The sequence below is a fragment of the Mytilus trossulus genome, chromosome 1 (assembly GCF_036588685.1).
Source record: "Mytilus trossulus isolate FHL-02 chromosome 1, PNRI_Mtr1.1.1.hap1, whole genome shotgun sequence".
NCBI classification, from domain to species: Eukaryota; Metazoa; Mollusca; class Bivalvia; order Mytilida; family Mytilidae; genus Mytilus; species Mytilus trossulus.
In genome coordinates, this window is record NC_086373.1 from 103,252,960 (window position 1) to 103,270,586 (window position 17,627).

Sequence of the window (17,627 nt, forward strand, 5' to 3'; positions counted from 1 at the left end):
TGATGCAAAAAGCAGTGAACAGGACAAAAACTCAATAAATACTATTTTTAAAGAAATAATTTTATTTTATATTTGCAGATGTGAGAGATGCAGTCCAAAAGAAAACATTTACAAAATGGGTGAACAAACACTTGTTAAAGGTAAGACTAAACTTTGATGGTTTAACGTGGTCACCATAATCATTATTGGAAGGTCGAATTTACATATGAATTTTGTATTTTACGCCTAACTGCATCACATGGATAGGAATATGACTTCACATATTTCTGCTTCAATGGATTTCTATTGCTCTGTGTAGGTAGTAAACTTACACATGATAAAACTCAGCAGAAAAGTTAGAAAAGTTTTCAAGATGCTAAATTATAAATTTAAAGTTCATATATAATTCACAAAAAATTGTTCATCATATGAACAGAATATGATAATAGTAAGTGTAAACCTGTTATAGAGTCAAGAACAGTATAAGATGATTATAAGCGTAAATATTAGCTGATTTAAGATTCTCCTTGGGGTGGGGGTTAATGACTGGCTGCACACAGTAATCTCCCAGGGTCAGAATATTCAGTATTATGACATCCATAGTTATGCAATGTAAAAAAAAATCGGATAATGATAAATATTTGTATAAAGTAATTTCATTTAATTTAATGTACATCATAATGCATGTATACTGTTGATCCTTTTATTTTTCGTTGATCAAGGAAAACTTGCATGTTTGTGAATATTTGATTTCGTGGTTTTGCAAAAGTCTGCATACAAGCCTATAGAAAATTTGTCATTCGTTGAACATTTCATTTCATGGTTCATCTTTATCCATCAAATCAATGACAATTGATATCAAACGAATAATAATGAATCCACAGTATATATAATCAATGTCACTGATTGTTTTTTTAAAGTAAAAATCTATATATGGTACAATCACATAAGTAAACATTACTTTTACTGTAAAGTCTGAAAATTAAAAGTTACAGACTACAGTATCTCTTCTATAACAATTTGTAAATCAATAACAAAGTTGTCTGGAAAATATACATACTGAAAGGGACAGGAGTGTCAAAGATTTTGGCTTCAGGGATAAATCTATTGTTTATTAACATATGTGAAGTGGAAAATTTGTCTTGATGAAATCAGTGTTTACAGATTTAACATATTGCATGTCATATGACAAGATTTCATTAATGATGTAGAAACTTGGATAACATTTTCTCGTATCTGTTCTGTTTTCAATACATTTTGATTTTATTTACTTTCTTTAAATTGATGGACCAGTATTACATGTATATGAAATAAGTCATCCATGTACTATGAAGATTTAGTCCAAGATAAGTTTGAATGTGGTTGATAGTTATCACTATGCCCTGAAATTATTGTCAATTATTTGTATGATCAGGGTAATCTATATACAGTAGTAGGTAAATAGATTAAGGTATTAAATGTAATAACAGTAATTAAATGTAATAAAAAGTAAACATTGTCATACATTTGATAAAATCAATAAGTTCCCAATTAATTACATTTTGCTATGTGGTAATCATCTGTAATTTAAATACACCCTCAAGATAAGTTTTGTTAGAAAAGTAAGTGTATATTTCTATATTTAAATTTCCTGATTCACTGAATACTCCCTAATAAAAAGATTGCTTCTTTATTTTAGAAAAAAAGATATTAGTAATGTTCCAAGATTTGCAAAAATGATATGTTGCAATGTTGCCCAGAATTGCTGTTGCAAATAATAGAAACAATGGTAATTTCAGGCCTTTTCAAATTAGTTTCTGCAGATTTTTTTATTTTTTTTTATTAAAAACACATTCATACAAAATGTAATCAGAACAACATGAACAAATTAAAAGTTACTTGTAATGTAAACTAATTCTTCCTTGTTTACATACTATATATGGTCATATTCTATAAACCTAAATAAAACAGCCTTCCCTGTCATGACTGTCAGATACACTACCATTTTCATCTCAGCAGTTTTGTGTTATTGTTGACAATAATGAAAATGGTGTTTTATTTGGTTTAATAAGTAGCTGTTCAGTTTAGCCATAAAAAGGCTAAATACCAGTGTCTACTACAGTATGAAAGAGAAGGGTGGGTTAAAGTTGACATCTCATACTGTTAAAGTATGATATATGAACAGGGATAGGAGGGGTTGATACAGTCAGTCAGTAGTCATTTATAATCAGTGTCTGACCACTTTAGAAGTTCATGTTGTCCATTCTTCATTTATATCCTTAGGTATCAGTTTGGGTGGCACCTTGATTCATTGCAATAGAAAAATGTGTTTTTCACTAAATAGTCATGGGGACATATTTGTGTTGTTAAATGATAATTTATGCATGCACATTCCTTTGGTATAACAACTATTTTATCAAACATATTGAGTTAACTTTATGTAACTTCTGGAGTCTTTAAATCAATTGACACTCCAGATTTTAAAAAAAAAGTACAAAATCTGAATCTACAAAGGAACAAACATATTTGAATACGAGTAGAGATTTTGTGTTATGAATAAAGCCATGAACACAATGTATTTTTTCTTTACCATTACTGAAAGATATACAGAGCTGTAGTAGAGATTTGTTGAAGCACAGCAATATTTTGTGGTGTTGTGATTAATTTTATTTTTTAAATCCGTCTAGTCTTGATCAGATAAGCATAAGTTATTCACTTATCCGTAGAAATGGTCCGTCCCAAACAAAATCATTACAATCTTGTCCGTAAGCAGTTAGGTAACTTCAAATAATTTGTATACCCATGACTTATCTATTAATCTTCTCAACCCTAAAGAAATACTTGACTTAAAAAAAACAGTAGCCGTGAAAATCTTATCCATATATGTAGGTGTTAAGTACTAGGTGAAAATATCAATAAAAAGGTAAAAATATGAAGCACTAATAATCTTGGAGACCTTGTGAAATTTTAGACATATAAAAGTAATAAAAACTTTTCTATTCATTTTTATATAACTAGGTGTTTCTTTCAGTGTAGAATGTCTGAAGGCTGTTCAGGTCCTTGACCTTAAAATAACACTTTGGATTTCAGAAAATCTCCATTTAAAGTATTACATCGAGGCTGTTACATAACTGCTACGATAATAAATCTACGAGTTTATTATGTAAAGTTATGATTAGTACAAATAATTTACTATAGGATGCAACTTGAGTGGTTTTATTTGTTATAGGTTTATAGGCTAATATGGCAGGAATACATACATGAAAAAAACTAGACTTTCTTATTTTTCACTGATGATCAAGTTGTAGAGTAAGACTTGTGCAAAAATGTTTGAGAAAACAATCTTATTTATGCTTAGTGTTGTGAATTTTTATGCCCAGTAAGTAGTTAGAAAGGAGATTGTTGTTGGAACTTCCGATGGGTGTAACTGTGGCAAATATCTTGTATGAAGAGTCAGTGTGTTCCTTGTTAATGGTTTAACCCATTATGTCAGTGCAAATATGTTAAAGGTCAAGTTGGTAATCTGCCTTAAATTGTTCATTCAAAATAAAATGAAAATTAGAAAAAAATTGGTGAAATTTGAAACAGAAATGGGCTGGTATAATAATAATTAAAATTTGAAAGTTTAATCAAACGGAAGACTTGTTTACTTTTATACAGGAAGTTTTTATTTGAGTTTGTAAAATCTATAGTCCTTTATACTGACAATATAAAATTTAAGTGAAACAGGGCTCCACTTCATTTAAAAATTGAGAATTGAATCACCAAAAATTGCTGGTTAAATTGATAAAAGTAAGCATATAAACTTATCAATGAAGTTAAGGACTTTTGTTTTAATTGCAGCAGCAAAATATAAAATGGATTTCATATTCACACATGGCATGCAATTTAAGGCAGAAGTATTTTAATATACAATTTTTGAAAAACTGCCTTGATTATTTTTCTACATGTATGTTTTTACGTTTTATATGTTCTATAAATAGCTCCAAGTCTTTATTAATGACATTTTATATACAGATGAATTAATACAAATCTCGTAAATGTGTCATAAGGTACAAGAGATTTGTAAATACAGGTGCTAAGTCAGATCAAAATGATGTAAACAAAACACCTGCATTATACATCCCTTTTCTTTCTATTCATCGATAAAGTATATCAATATTTATGGTCAGAACTATGGATGTTCTGAAGGGTTAGGTTCAATAACAGTATGATTTAATGGACAGTAGATACAATATTTTGGCCAATAAAAGTGATAAGTTGTTAGTGATATTAAACAAGCCTTGAGTAGTTTAGATTGACAGTGATTTGTATATAAACTGGACTTGATACTTTTAAGATAGGTTGAAAGTAGTTTATGTGTTGGTTTGTCCAGGTATAAAAGATTAGCACATATTGGCATGAATTAGTTATTTAAGAGCCAAAGTTGTTAATAAGAGGGGCTAAGTGCCAGGAATACATGTAATATTTATCTCATGTGTATTGTAATTGATAACTTCAATTATGATTCTGATTATAACTGCTCTTAGTTTTCTTAATCTTTGGCAGAGCCTGTAACTTTGTTACAATTCTTTGACTTTTTGGTGTAACAAATTCTTTACCATTGACTTCAACATAATCAAGGTTGTAATTTTATCCATTCAAAGTATGCAGGGACATTAAATTGCATTTATTTTGAATTTCTCATATACTTATGCAGTTAAACTGTAGGAAGCAACAAGCCCTCTTTATGATAGAAGGAAAACAATTGTTATGTTTAGAAAATATAAGCGAGCAAAGGTAACTGGTCTGATATTTCTCCTGTATTTGGATTATGTACTGGTATGGTGATTTCTTGTGTTAAGTCTGATTGTCATCATTTCTTTTATCAAACTTAGGGGTAGAAATTTCCAAATTTACTGAATTTGCCAAACATGCAGATTTTTTTTTACATCAGATACCGAGGAGGACAAGTTTTATATTTTCTTTTGATGATTTGATTGACACATTTTTTTCTTAAAAAATAAATGAACTCTTAGTACCAACACAACACATAGAAAGAGGCATTGGTTCAGCATCTCTTTATTTATTCTTAAGAAGTAAGAATTATTGTAGTTACATTTCTTTTTATTACCGTACTTTAACAACTGAGAAGATAATTGCAAAGTGAAATTGTATAATAACAGAATATTTAACAGTGAAATATGTAAATTTGTAAGTTATGTAACATATGTGTGGGATACAAGTAGGTTTAACAAAATAGTCACACCCATGGATGTGGTTTCTTTGAGATGTTGTGTTATGATTATTTAACATTAAAGTCATCCTATAATTTATTTAAAGTGTTTACTATTAAAATTAGTTATAAATATAAAAGAGACTGTAACCCTTCTATGCAAATTAAAGAAAAATAAATTATTGATTGAATACACCCTTCTGGTTTGATGGATAAATGAGAGTCTAAACGAATCAGCATAAATCTAACTTAAACATACCATAGTAAAAAAGAAATCAGAAAGACAGAGACATCTGGATTCATTATTTAAATATTTCCTATGCCAGCTGTAACTAAGATATTTAGACCACTAAAATTTTTATATTGACCAACAGGCCCGAAGGTTCTTATTGGGTTTTATACATGCTGGTCTATGGTGGCATACAGCAAACACCAATCAATCCATCAATCAATCAATCAATCATACCTGTAGGCTGTTGGTGTTTGAAAATATTTTATCATTATCCCTGTTACCCTTTTGTGTATTACAAAATGTTTACAGTAAAAATAGATTTTACCTTTTATGCTTGGAGAAATAATAAAGGGAAATTCTTAATTTGAAGAGGCAAAATGTGATGCAATTTAATAGGAAGTCACAAAACAGTTTAACACATGTACAGTCACTGGGTGGGATAATACTCCATTCATTAGATAGTAAGAAACCGTATTTTTGATCAATTGAATAATTGTATTTCTTACATATATATTTTTATTCTTCTAAAAAGGTTGTCTCTATTTTAATTTGTATTCCACGGTTTATTTCACTTTTCAGTGTTATTGATTTATTCGATTAGTAAATCTCTTTAACTTGAACTTTATCCATGTATATATATATATATATTGTGTTTTGAAAATATTTTAAAATTGAATCTACTTCAAAGCAATACCAGCATTTCTTTATTGACACATAAAAACCACAACAGTCCTGGATGGTTTTTAATTAAAGAGCAAACAGTACGAAATGGGAAAATATTTGCCTGAAGATTAATATAGAAATTTCTATGGCCAGTTCTACTTCTAAAAGTTTTTTTATATTGGAAAAGAAATGATATTTGTACACAGTAAACGAAAAGGGTTAATTGAAAAAAATAAAAATATACACAAGATACTCTCATATTTTTCAAGTATACTTGACATTTATGACATTTAGAAAAAAATTAGATGAAATGCCATTGTTGGTTAAAGTTAAGTTCCTGAGATACTATAGAATGTGAACACAAATTGTGACTTGGATGGGGAGTTGTCTCATTGGAAATCATACCTCATCTTCCTAGATATCTATATACACCAATTAGAAATGCTATTTTGAAAAAATATTGGTTGATTAAATAGGGAATCACTGGAACATGACTGAACATAAAAAAAATTGCCACTAATGTTTAACACTCCTTTCAGCACTCTTGTGGCCAGTTTTTGTTGGTTGAAAAAGCTAGAGTATGACCTTAAGTAGTAAAACTAGAAATCACTTTGCATTAAGATGGGATTCCAATACACCTTGCCATAACCGTGTTCAAGTTCAATGTTAGCAGACTAGTGGTCACTATAGATGTTCTCTTCATGACAGAGAAATATACAAAAGTGCTTGCATCATCATGAAACAATCTTAAACATTAGGCCTTTGATGATACAATTTTTTCAAGCTCTTAAATATATGCTGTTAAAATATACAAAAGTATTGAATAAATTAATCAAAGATAAATCAATCAAAACTACATTTTTAATTTCTAAATACATGTATTAGATATAAAGTTTTGATAATAAAGTCATCATATATAAATATAGGTGATGGAAGATACTTTTAAACTAAATTAACAAATATTTGTTTGCATATTTTTTTTTAATAGTTTACTTACGAGGTTATAAAACATTGATACTGTTCTGATTTTCCAGTTAATTGCATTTAAACAATATATTTATGACATGAGTAAATTAAATGTTAACCTTTGACCTTGTCAGTAGTATTATCTTGTTAAAGTATAATAGAAATAAAACTAACTGTAGGTATTGTACATTAAATTTAACCTTTAAAGTCATTCTAACAGTGTCTATTCACAAAGCAAATACTATGTACTATATGTAGCAATGGTTAGTTAAACAGAAGCTCTTTGTCAACTCTGACACTTTATAACTAGTCAGAAAACCCCAAGTCATCAGTTACACACTTAACAATGTCATCAGAAATATCATTGCAAAACACACTGCTTACAGTGACTGCAAACATAATGTTGTTCTTATGATTTCTTTTTAGAAATGTTGATTTTTGTCACATGGAAACTAAATGGTTGGATAACTGAATTTGCATTTGCTAAACAAACTTCTTTATTTTTCATTTTTCATTGCTATCATAAACTGACAGCTATAAGCAGTTTAAAGCAATATTGATCATTGTTACTCATTTTTCAAGTCACTTTGGATATCTCTTGTTTATGGTCAGTGATATGATGTTGACACAAGATGTGACATCTCTGTATATAGGCGTGTGTTATGATGGTGACATGAGATGTGATATCTCTGTATATGGTCAGTGATATGATGTTGACATGATATGTGACATCTCTGTTAAGGTTAGCAATACGCTATTGAGATGAGATGTGATATCTCTGTACATGGTTAGTGATATGATGTTGACACAAGATGTGATATCTCTTGTTTATTGTTAGTTATATGATGTTGAGATGAGATGTGCTATCTCTGTATATGGTCAGTGATACGATGCTGACATGAAATGTGACATCTTTGTATGTGTTCAGTGATATGATGTTGACACGAGATGTGATATCTTGGTATATGGTCAATGATATGATGTTGACATGAGATGTGATATCTCTGTATATGGTCAGTGATATGATGTTGAGATGAGATGTGATATCTCTGTACATGGTTAGTGATATGATGTTGAGATGAGAAGTGATATCTCTGTATATGGTCAGTGATATGATGTTGACATGAGATGTGATATCTCTGTATATGGTCAGTGATATGTTGTTGAGATGATGATATCTCTGTATGTGGTCAGTGATATGTTGTTGACACGAGATGTGATATCTCTTGTTTATGGTCCGTGATATGTTGTTGAGATGAGATGTGATATCTCTGTATGTGGTCAGTGATATGTTGTTGACACGAGATGTGATATCTCTTGTTTATGGTCCGTGATATGTTGTTGACACGAGATGTGATATCTCTGTATATGGTCAGTGATACGATGTTGAGATGAGATGTGATATCTCTGTAAATGGTCAATGATATGTTGTTGACACAAGATGTGATATCTCTGTATATGGTCAGTGGTATGTTGTTGACACGAGATGTGATATCTCTGTAAATGGTCAGTGATACGATGTTGACATGAAATGTGATATCTCTGTATATGGTCAATGATATGTTGTTGACACAAGATGTGATATCTCTGTATATGGTCAGTGGTATGTTGTTGACACGAGATGTGATATCTCTGTATATGGTCAGAAGTATGTTGTTGAGATGAGATGTGATATCTCTGTAAATGGTCAATGCTATGATGTTGACATGAGATGTGATATCTCTGTATATGGTCAGTGATATGATGTTGAGATGCGATGTGCTATCTCTGTATATGGTCAGTGATATGATGTTGACATGAGATGTGATATCTCTGTATATGGTCAGTGATATGATGTTGAGATGAGATGTGATATCTCTGTAAATGGTTAGTGATATGATGGTGACATGAGATGTGATATCTCTGTATGTGGTCAGTGATATGTTGTTGACACGAGATGTGATATATCTGTATATGGTCAGTGATATGTTGTTGACACGAGATGTGATATATCTGTATATGGTCAGTGGTATGTTGTTGACACGAGATGTGATATCTCTGTATATGGTCAATGATATGATGGTGACATGAGATGTGATATCTCTGTATGTGGTCAGTGATATGTTGTTGACACGAGATGTGATATATCTGTATATGGTCAGTGGTATGTTGTTGACACGAGATGTGATATCTCTGTATATGGTCAGTGGTATGTTGTTGACACGAGATGTGATATCTCTGTATGTGGTCAGTGATATGTTGTTGACACGAGATGTGATATATCTGTATATGGTCAGTGGTATGTTGTTGACACGAGATGTGATATCTCTGTATATGGTCAATGATATGATGGTGACATGAGATGTGATATCTCTGTATGTGGTCAGTGATATGTTGTTGACACGAGATGTGATATATCTGTATATGGTCAGTGGTATGTTGTTGACACGAGATGTGATATCTCTGTATATGGTCAGTGGTATGTTGTTGACACGAGATGTGATATCTCTGTAAATGGTCAATGATACGATGTTGACATGAAATGTGATATCTCTGTATATGGTCAGTGGTATGTTGTTGACACAAGATGTGATATCTCTGTATATGGTCAGTGGTATGTTGTTGACACGAGATGTGATATCTCTGTATATGGTCAGTGGTATGATGTTGACATGAGATGTGATATCTCTGTATATGGTCAGTGATATGATGTTGAGATGAGAGGTGATATTTCTGTATATGGTCAGTGATATGATGTTGAGATGAGAGGTGATATCTCTGTATATGGTCAGTGATATGATGTTGAGATGAGAGGTGATATTTCTGTATATGGTCAGTGATATGATGTTGAGATGAGAGGTGATATTTCTGTATATGGTCAGTGTTATGATGTTGACATAGGATCTTTTATCTCTGTTTATGGATATCATGTTGACATGAGATGTGACATGTTTGTATATTGTCAGTGTTGTGATGATGACATATTGGTATGTTCATTGGAAATAATTGAAAAATACAAAAAGTAACAAAACAATTTTGTTCATTTCCCTATGGACATTAAAGGATTGCCAGTAATTGGATCATGTTCTTCATTTACACCTAACCAGAAAGAATCAATATAAAAAGATAGTATTTAAATGGAATATATTGCTAGCATCTGTTGTTCTAGTTCTCCATTGGAAAGTTAGATAGTAAAGTAACAATTATGTCAAGTCTAATTTTCTGAAGATGTGAAAAGTAATATTCTCATTACATGTACTGTCAGGCTATTAAAAATGTTCTTCTTATTAATTTGTTCAAGTATGATATCTAAAGAAAACATTGAAACACATACCCAAAAGATGTTATTTTTGTTGGGTAAACAGTATTAATAAACATGCTTTAATATTTAAAACTTTAAATTTCAAACATAAAATAATAACACTGTTTGTTTTACTAAGTACACTTCAGAGTACCTAAAAAAGTAAAGGATCAGAAACTTTTGAACATTTTTACAACACATTATATTTTGTTCATAGTTGTAGTGTCCATCTGATATTTTGTCTGTTTGTCTTTTTCATTTTTAGCCATGGTGTTGTCAGTTTGTTTTAGATTTCTGAGTTTGACTGTCCCTTTGGTATCTTTCGTCCCTCTTTTGATAGAGAAATGCATGTTTTTGGAATCTTGAATTGATGTTAACAAAAAAATGTAAATGCATTCTCAATATGCTCAAATGTTTAATGGTTCTTAATTTGTTTTTAATTTTGAATAGTAATCTTTGATGAGTTTATGTATAATAACTTTTCTAGTATTGGGGCTATCTTACACCTTACCTTTATTGAAGATCAAAATGGTGACCTAGAGATGTTATTTCTTAACTTGTGTTGTTTCATTACTGTCTTGCTGACCTTTACCCGGCATCTTGTATTTACATTGAATGCATAAGATCAGTAGATAAGGGAGGAACATATATATTGCAAAATGTAGAAGATGTTCTTGTAAGTTACATATAATCTCAAAAGATTTTTTTCTCGATCAGATGGACTGCTCAGTTAGATTTTATATCAAATTTGGTGTAATGTCTTCTATATATAGGTCAAGTGTGTCAGTTTGTTTTTGAAAGGCTAATGAAGTATAGTGTATGAAAGTATTATAAACATTTAAGGGTGGATAAAATATTTAAAAACTAAACAGAGAGATATACCCTACAGGATTGATCCATAATACTTTGATCATAGATTTCTTTACGTTATACAAAGGCTATGTAAGTATTTATAATCTACAAGGATTATAATCTACATTCCTTTATTCTTAGCTATGAGTTTCATAAATCTTTTATATAATATGAAAAACTTTTTTCAGCCTTTTTACTACAGATGATTTAGTAAGTTTAATGTCCCAGTTGATCCATACCACTATTTATTTTAATGAATCTGTTTTTCACGCTGTGTAAATAATAAAGAAAGGGTTTAATTTGGTTTACTGATTTTTCACCATTTTAGAAGGAGGTTTAATATTGAAGGTTTAATATCATGGGACAGTGACCTTTAACATTGGTTCTATAATGGTGTGATTGTATTTTGATAGTGTGAATGTGATTGATTTAATTCAATGAAATTGTACTCAAAAGAAAAGTGTAGGTACAAAACTGACCTGATGTTATATATTATTTGATAGCACATACTCCTCTGACCTTACATACTGGACAAGTTGTCTATCTTAAGTAAGATTATAAGAACTTTGATATTCTATGAATTAGTGTTTGATTTGTCAAGTTGCCATTTAAGTTTTAGCAACTTGAAAGGTTAATTCTACAATTTGCCAAAGGTCAACAAATATTTGCCTTTTCCTTCTACCACTTTGTTGTAGCAAACCAGATATTTGATACGGTTTTTGTTGTAAAATGTTCTATGTATGGAAATAAGCTGTTCATTATTTGGTTTAACAATGAGTACTTCCTGTGCTTACCTGTGACAAATCAGTTTAGTGCAAGGGTCCCATCAGAGGGATTGAAATAGCTCTCTCCTGTTGGCCTGTGTCAAGTTAGTTTAATGGTAGGGTCCCATGACTCCCATCAGAGGGATTGAAATAGCTCTCTCTTGTTGGCCAGTGTCAAGTCACAGTTTTTATGCAGGGTCTGAGTTAGAATAGTGTATCAATGAGTTTCATATAGGTCTGTGTAATATAGGGGTCAGTTGACAAGTACAAAGCAGGGTATATTCATACTTTAATTGCATTTAATTTTCAATGACATTGTTCTATCTACAGTTGGTCATATATAGTTATAAGGGATTTTGGTCTCCCCTCTTTAGTGACTGAAGCAATAGAAGATTGTTTCCTGGCCTTACAGTCATAAAACTTTCGAGCATGATTTTTGTACTCAGACTTGAAAATCAACTTATTAAATTGCTTGATTTCATGTTTCAAGCATGATTCTTGTGCAAAGTTTTATGCCTTCAAGGCCTGATCTGTCTGTTGCACATTTCAAGGTTCCTGAGGCTTAAACTCTAGTTATATTTATACGGCTGAAAGATTATTTTGACCCTAGTTTTCTAATTGTGCATACAGTTGAAGATTATTATGGCTGCCACTCTTGGATAGCGCTTTTAAGTTAAAGAATATTTAAACCTTTCATCAGCTGTTAAGTTATGCCTATAGTTTAATTATATATTGGCCTTAATGGAATTTTTCAAGATTGCTCTGACTTTGCTCTTATGTCTGATTGCCTTGTAAGGGACTTGACGAGTCTGTTGGTTGGCAACAGCAAGTCCCCCAAAAAGCCATCTGATGTCATTGCAATCACAGACTAACTCGGTAAGGAACTACTCTGCATGTTTATTATGTAAAGTACTTATATAATAATTTACTGTGTAAAAGATAAGTTTGTCAGATTTATGAGGATATATTGAGGTTAAAAACTGTTTTAACTCTTAGTGTGAGATTTTTATTGACTTTAACATCCTACCACCTGATAAAGGTGTTATAAGTTTGTTACATTCCAAGCTATCAATTTATATTTAATCTATATTTGCCAATACAAAGGTTTTATAATAATCAGTCAGAATACTATTGCCAATGAATTTTTGACTGTTAAAGGTGTAAAATATAGGAGAAATAAAAACTTTTATCAAACATAGATTATTCCTGGGATTTATCCAAGTCTAATTTCCGAGGAATATTAAATAATCATTGGTTTATAGTCCATCTTATGATTTATTTGAAATAACAGTGATTGAATCGTCTTTTATCATGGTTTGATCAGCTATTCCCAAATTGACAATTCTTTAGTGATGTAATTCTTCTATTGTTTTATTATTAGGTTGTGTTACCACAATCAATAACACAGCAGACTGTATCATATGTTTTAAGTTCATCAAGGTCTGTCAGCATATCTTCTCTGAAATGATTTAAATGTTAATTCTTTGTGTAGTCTAAGAATCTCTTTTTAATACTCCAAATCCGAGTTAGGACTAAAATTATCAACCTCCATCTAGTTCCTCATTTTAAACTCCAAATCAGAGGTAGGACTAAAATGATCAACCTCCATCTAGTTCATCTTTTTTAATAGTCTTCTTTACATTTCCCTTCTGTGTGTATTGGTTAACTTGGATGTACATGTACATGCATTTGTCACTTCACAATCAATATTTCTTCTATTTACTGGTGGCATGTTGAGAGTTAGAAAGATATCTGGAGAATTATCTTTGAGTTGGCTGAGTGTTTTTCAGAGAACATAAATAGATTGGAAATGATTTTAATTTCATATTGTATGCCAAGAGATAAATGAATTTGATTCTGGGCAGTGATAAACATATTGTCTAGAATTTAAACTGCATATAACAAATTGACACAGAGTAAACCTGCACCATATGCTGTTTGGCACAGGATCTTTGTTGGCAGTCTGCTTCAAGTATTTCAAAGAATTTATGTAATACACAGGATTAGTTTATTTTTGGCCTCTTATGTAATATGTTTCTGATAACCACATATTTAAGTAATATTGGCGACCAGGGCCATTTGATAAGGGTAGGCCACATATTTTAGAGATCTTGGTGACCAGGGCTAGTTGATAAAGGTAGGCCACATATTTTAGAGATCTTTGTTATCAGGGCTAGTTGATAAAGGTAGGCCACATATTTTAGAGATCTTGGTGACCAGGGCTAGTTGATAAGGGTAGGCCACATATTTTAGTGATCTTTGTGGCCAGGGCAAGTTAAGGGCTAGTTGATAAGGGTTACTAAGGCCACATAATTTAGAGATCTTGGTGATCAGAGCTAGTTGAAAAGGGTAGACCACATAATTGCTTATCACTTGAATTTTCTCTGAAACCAGATGTCTCTCGAGTTATGACCCAGCAGTGAGAATGAAGACTTCTGTAGATTTGTTAGTTTTTGGTGGTACTAAATTTTGTGGGTGGAGAAACAATTGTATTTTTGTGTATAATTTATTTATAGGGTTTGAAAAATTCTGTACACAAGTCTGTAGGAAACAAAAAATCATTGTTCACCTTTACCAGTGCATTCTACTAAAATAGCTTTATTGGCTGAAGGTTAATAGGGGAACCTTTTAAAATGTTTTAATCATATTGTACTCCCAGGTACAAAAAAAATCAAATAAAGTTCATCAAGATATCCTACTTAGAATAGTTAGTTGGTCATTGTTTTAAATCTCCTCAAGTCATTTGCACCTGTTTGTCAACCTGTGTGGCCAGGTGTTGGGACAGTTTGATGGACAGGTATCAATTCAAGCTTATTAGCGCTGGGACATTTATGTCAATAAAAAGGATAAAAAGGTATTTGCTGAGCTATAATTTTTCTTTGTAGAGAAGGTATAAAATAATCATATACATTAGTTATTTTGGAAGTTTTATTTGTAGTATAAGAATCCCCCAAAATTGTTTTCTTCTAAAATGATTTATGTACAAAAGAAATGTGTCCACTACATTATAAGTTAGCTTAGAACAAATGAAAATGGAAATCCAATAAGTATATCAATCTCCGGTTATTTATCAGTATCATATGGTTCCAAGTTTATTTTTAAGAAGTTTATGCTTAAAGAAGAAGATTGATTTATCTGAATCACTGGTTTCATAGCTCCCTTTTTTCCCAAAAAATGTTTTAAATAGCAAACAAGGCATAGTACATTATACCTTTTTACACAAGACATATAACCTTAGATTGAAATGTTATACTCTATTTATGGTAATGATTTCTCACATTTCAGAGTATTCCATTTAATAGTAATCATTGTAAACATTGTTATGTACATAAAAATAAGTCATCCATGTCACTAGTAAATCCGGTAGTGGGTGGGGCTTGCATATGAAAAAGGCCCTGATAAAGCTAATGACAGGAACTGTGAATGACTTGTAGTATAGATTGAGTTATCTTTCCTTGGCTTTAAAGCCATCTTATATATTTACAATGTTTACATAATACACCATTATTTTCATTGATTATGGACATAGTTAAGTAGTTATTCAGTATTTTAAACAAATACTTGACTGTTTATTATTTAGGAGAATAACTGCTACAATTATTAACAAAATTATGCCCCACCCATATTTGATAACAATGTTTTAAATAAGGGCATTATTGACTAACTTAGTAATATAGGATACTTGATATATTTGTAATAATCAATACTGTATACTGAAAAAAGTAAAATGGACAATTACATCAGTTTGAAATCGATTGATAAACAATTTTATATGGTGGGGATAAATAGAATAAGTACATTGTAACATAGTCAGGGATTAAAAAAAGTCTGAATCATGTTGAACTGCTTGGATCAAAGAAAATGTTTGTTAATGTCAATGAGACAAGCATGGTGTGTTAAGATAACCATACCTTTTTCTCAAAAACAGACAGAATAGGACTCACTCCAAGTTGCCTTGACTTATACAAGTTTTAAATAAATATATTAATTATTTGTCACCAACACCATAACTCATGCTTCTGAATTATCAGAGTCTTCAGATTTCTTTGCAACTGATTTATGTTACATAGATTCAAGGAATGTTTCAAATCTTCCTGTGTAAGAATACTATGCCCAAGCCTACCCCACATCTTTACTCCATACACAGAAACTCTCCCCTTAAATCCATATATAGATACGTTTTGACATAATTCGCCAAGCTGGAAGTTTGGTATCATGATTGACTGGTTAGAGATAATTTACAGAAATAAATGTATACAAGTGTACAAATGTTAACTGTAAAAGAAGGGGTTCTGTATAACTGGTAGTTTTAACTATATTATTGTTATGTAACTTTTGAATTAAATATTTGGGAATGTCTTGTAATGTAGCCCCATTTTTTCCAAAGCAGTAAGTTTTTGGAAAACTACTCAATATTAAATCGCATCAGGGTTTTCTTGCTATGCCTGTTTCTCTTATAAAACTGAAATCCAAGAGTTGCAATTTGGTACAATTGCAATACAAGATTATTAGAACAAAATGAAAAAATTATGGTGCTTAATTTAGTTTAGTTCGTTGTTAAAATTTGATTGTTTTTACTCAGTGGTCTCCCCTTCCTGTCGACTACATGCAGCACTGGAGGTTTACACAGGTATAACAGCATGCAGAATTAAATTACTTCCCTTTGTTCCCTTGTGGGGAAAACTTTCCATCAAAAAGTGCATGTTTATTATTTGAAATGTTTAGTATTTAAATTATTGTTGTAAATTGATGTGTAAAGAATTTTTATTTGTGTTGTATTTCCTTGCGTCCTTTCTTATGCTTATGTCTGTGCATGATAATGTTTACCGTATACATTCCATTTTTTGTAGAAAACATGTTAATAATGTAACCTTTCTTTGCTTTGTACCTCCTGGAAATTTTGTTGCATTGGTAGAGGTTAATTTGATTGTAATACATATTCTATGTTGATAATTTCACAGCTTCTTGACTAGAAAATACATAAGGACTTATGTGACTTCAATAGTTGAAATACATAAAACCTGTAAGAATCTGTAAGATTCACAAATAAATGAAATGAATGAAATACTTCTCCTAAATTGCCCTTGTTATTTATTTGCACAACTTACAACTTAATTTTGATGTCCTAGAAATTTTTTCACTAATTCTTTCAAAACTCACACAACCTTAATTTCAAGGGCTTTGCAGTCACCGCCGTTAGAGTGTCCATCAAAGCTAGAAAAAATTGTGAAAAAAAAAACCGGTAGAAGAACAATAGGTCTCAAAATATTATGCAGAAAACTATATCTCAATTGATACCAACATAAACAGGAACTTTAAAAACAGGGACAATCTAAGTTTCTTCAGATTAAAAAGTTTTTCCTATGGCACCTACCATAGTTATGGTTTTGGTTTAATTCTTTGCTGTACCAAAATATGAAAAAAATTTACATATATTGTGTTTTAGCTACAAAATATATGCTGTACAATGACATCACTCTTCTTGTGATATTTAAAGGGAAGCTTAATGTCAATTGTATAAGTTGTGAAACCATATGTAGACTCAATGGTCTAGTATATGTATATGTATAAAAGCTTCCTTGTGTGCATGTTTCAATGTCCCTGAATTATAAAGAACTTTTACCTTTAGTGTATTGGCACATCTGTTATGATTAATATATGAATAACGTTTTCTGAATGGCATGTTGTGTTGTATCA

At 31.0% G+C, this 17,627-nt stretch overlaps 1 protein-coding gene across 2 annotated transcripts in view; it reads left to right on the plus strand.

The window, feature by feature from the left end:
• Positions 1-17,627, plus strand: part of LOC134694620 (microtubule-actin cross-linking factor 1, isoforms 1/2/3/4/5-like) — a 141,132-nt gene that overhangs the window by 1,657 nt on the left and 121,848 nt on the right. For both annotated transcript variants that reach the window (XM_063555665.1, XM_063555660.1), the window contains exons 3-4: positions 79-140; positions 16,513-16,560. In XM_063555665.1, the coding sequence (XP_063411735.1) occupies positions 79-140; positions 16,513-16,560 (110 nt within the window). The remainder of the gene's footprint in view (positions 1-78; positions 141-16,512; positions 16,561-17,627) is intronic.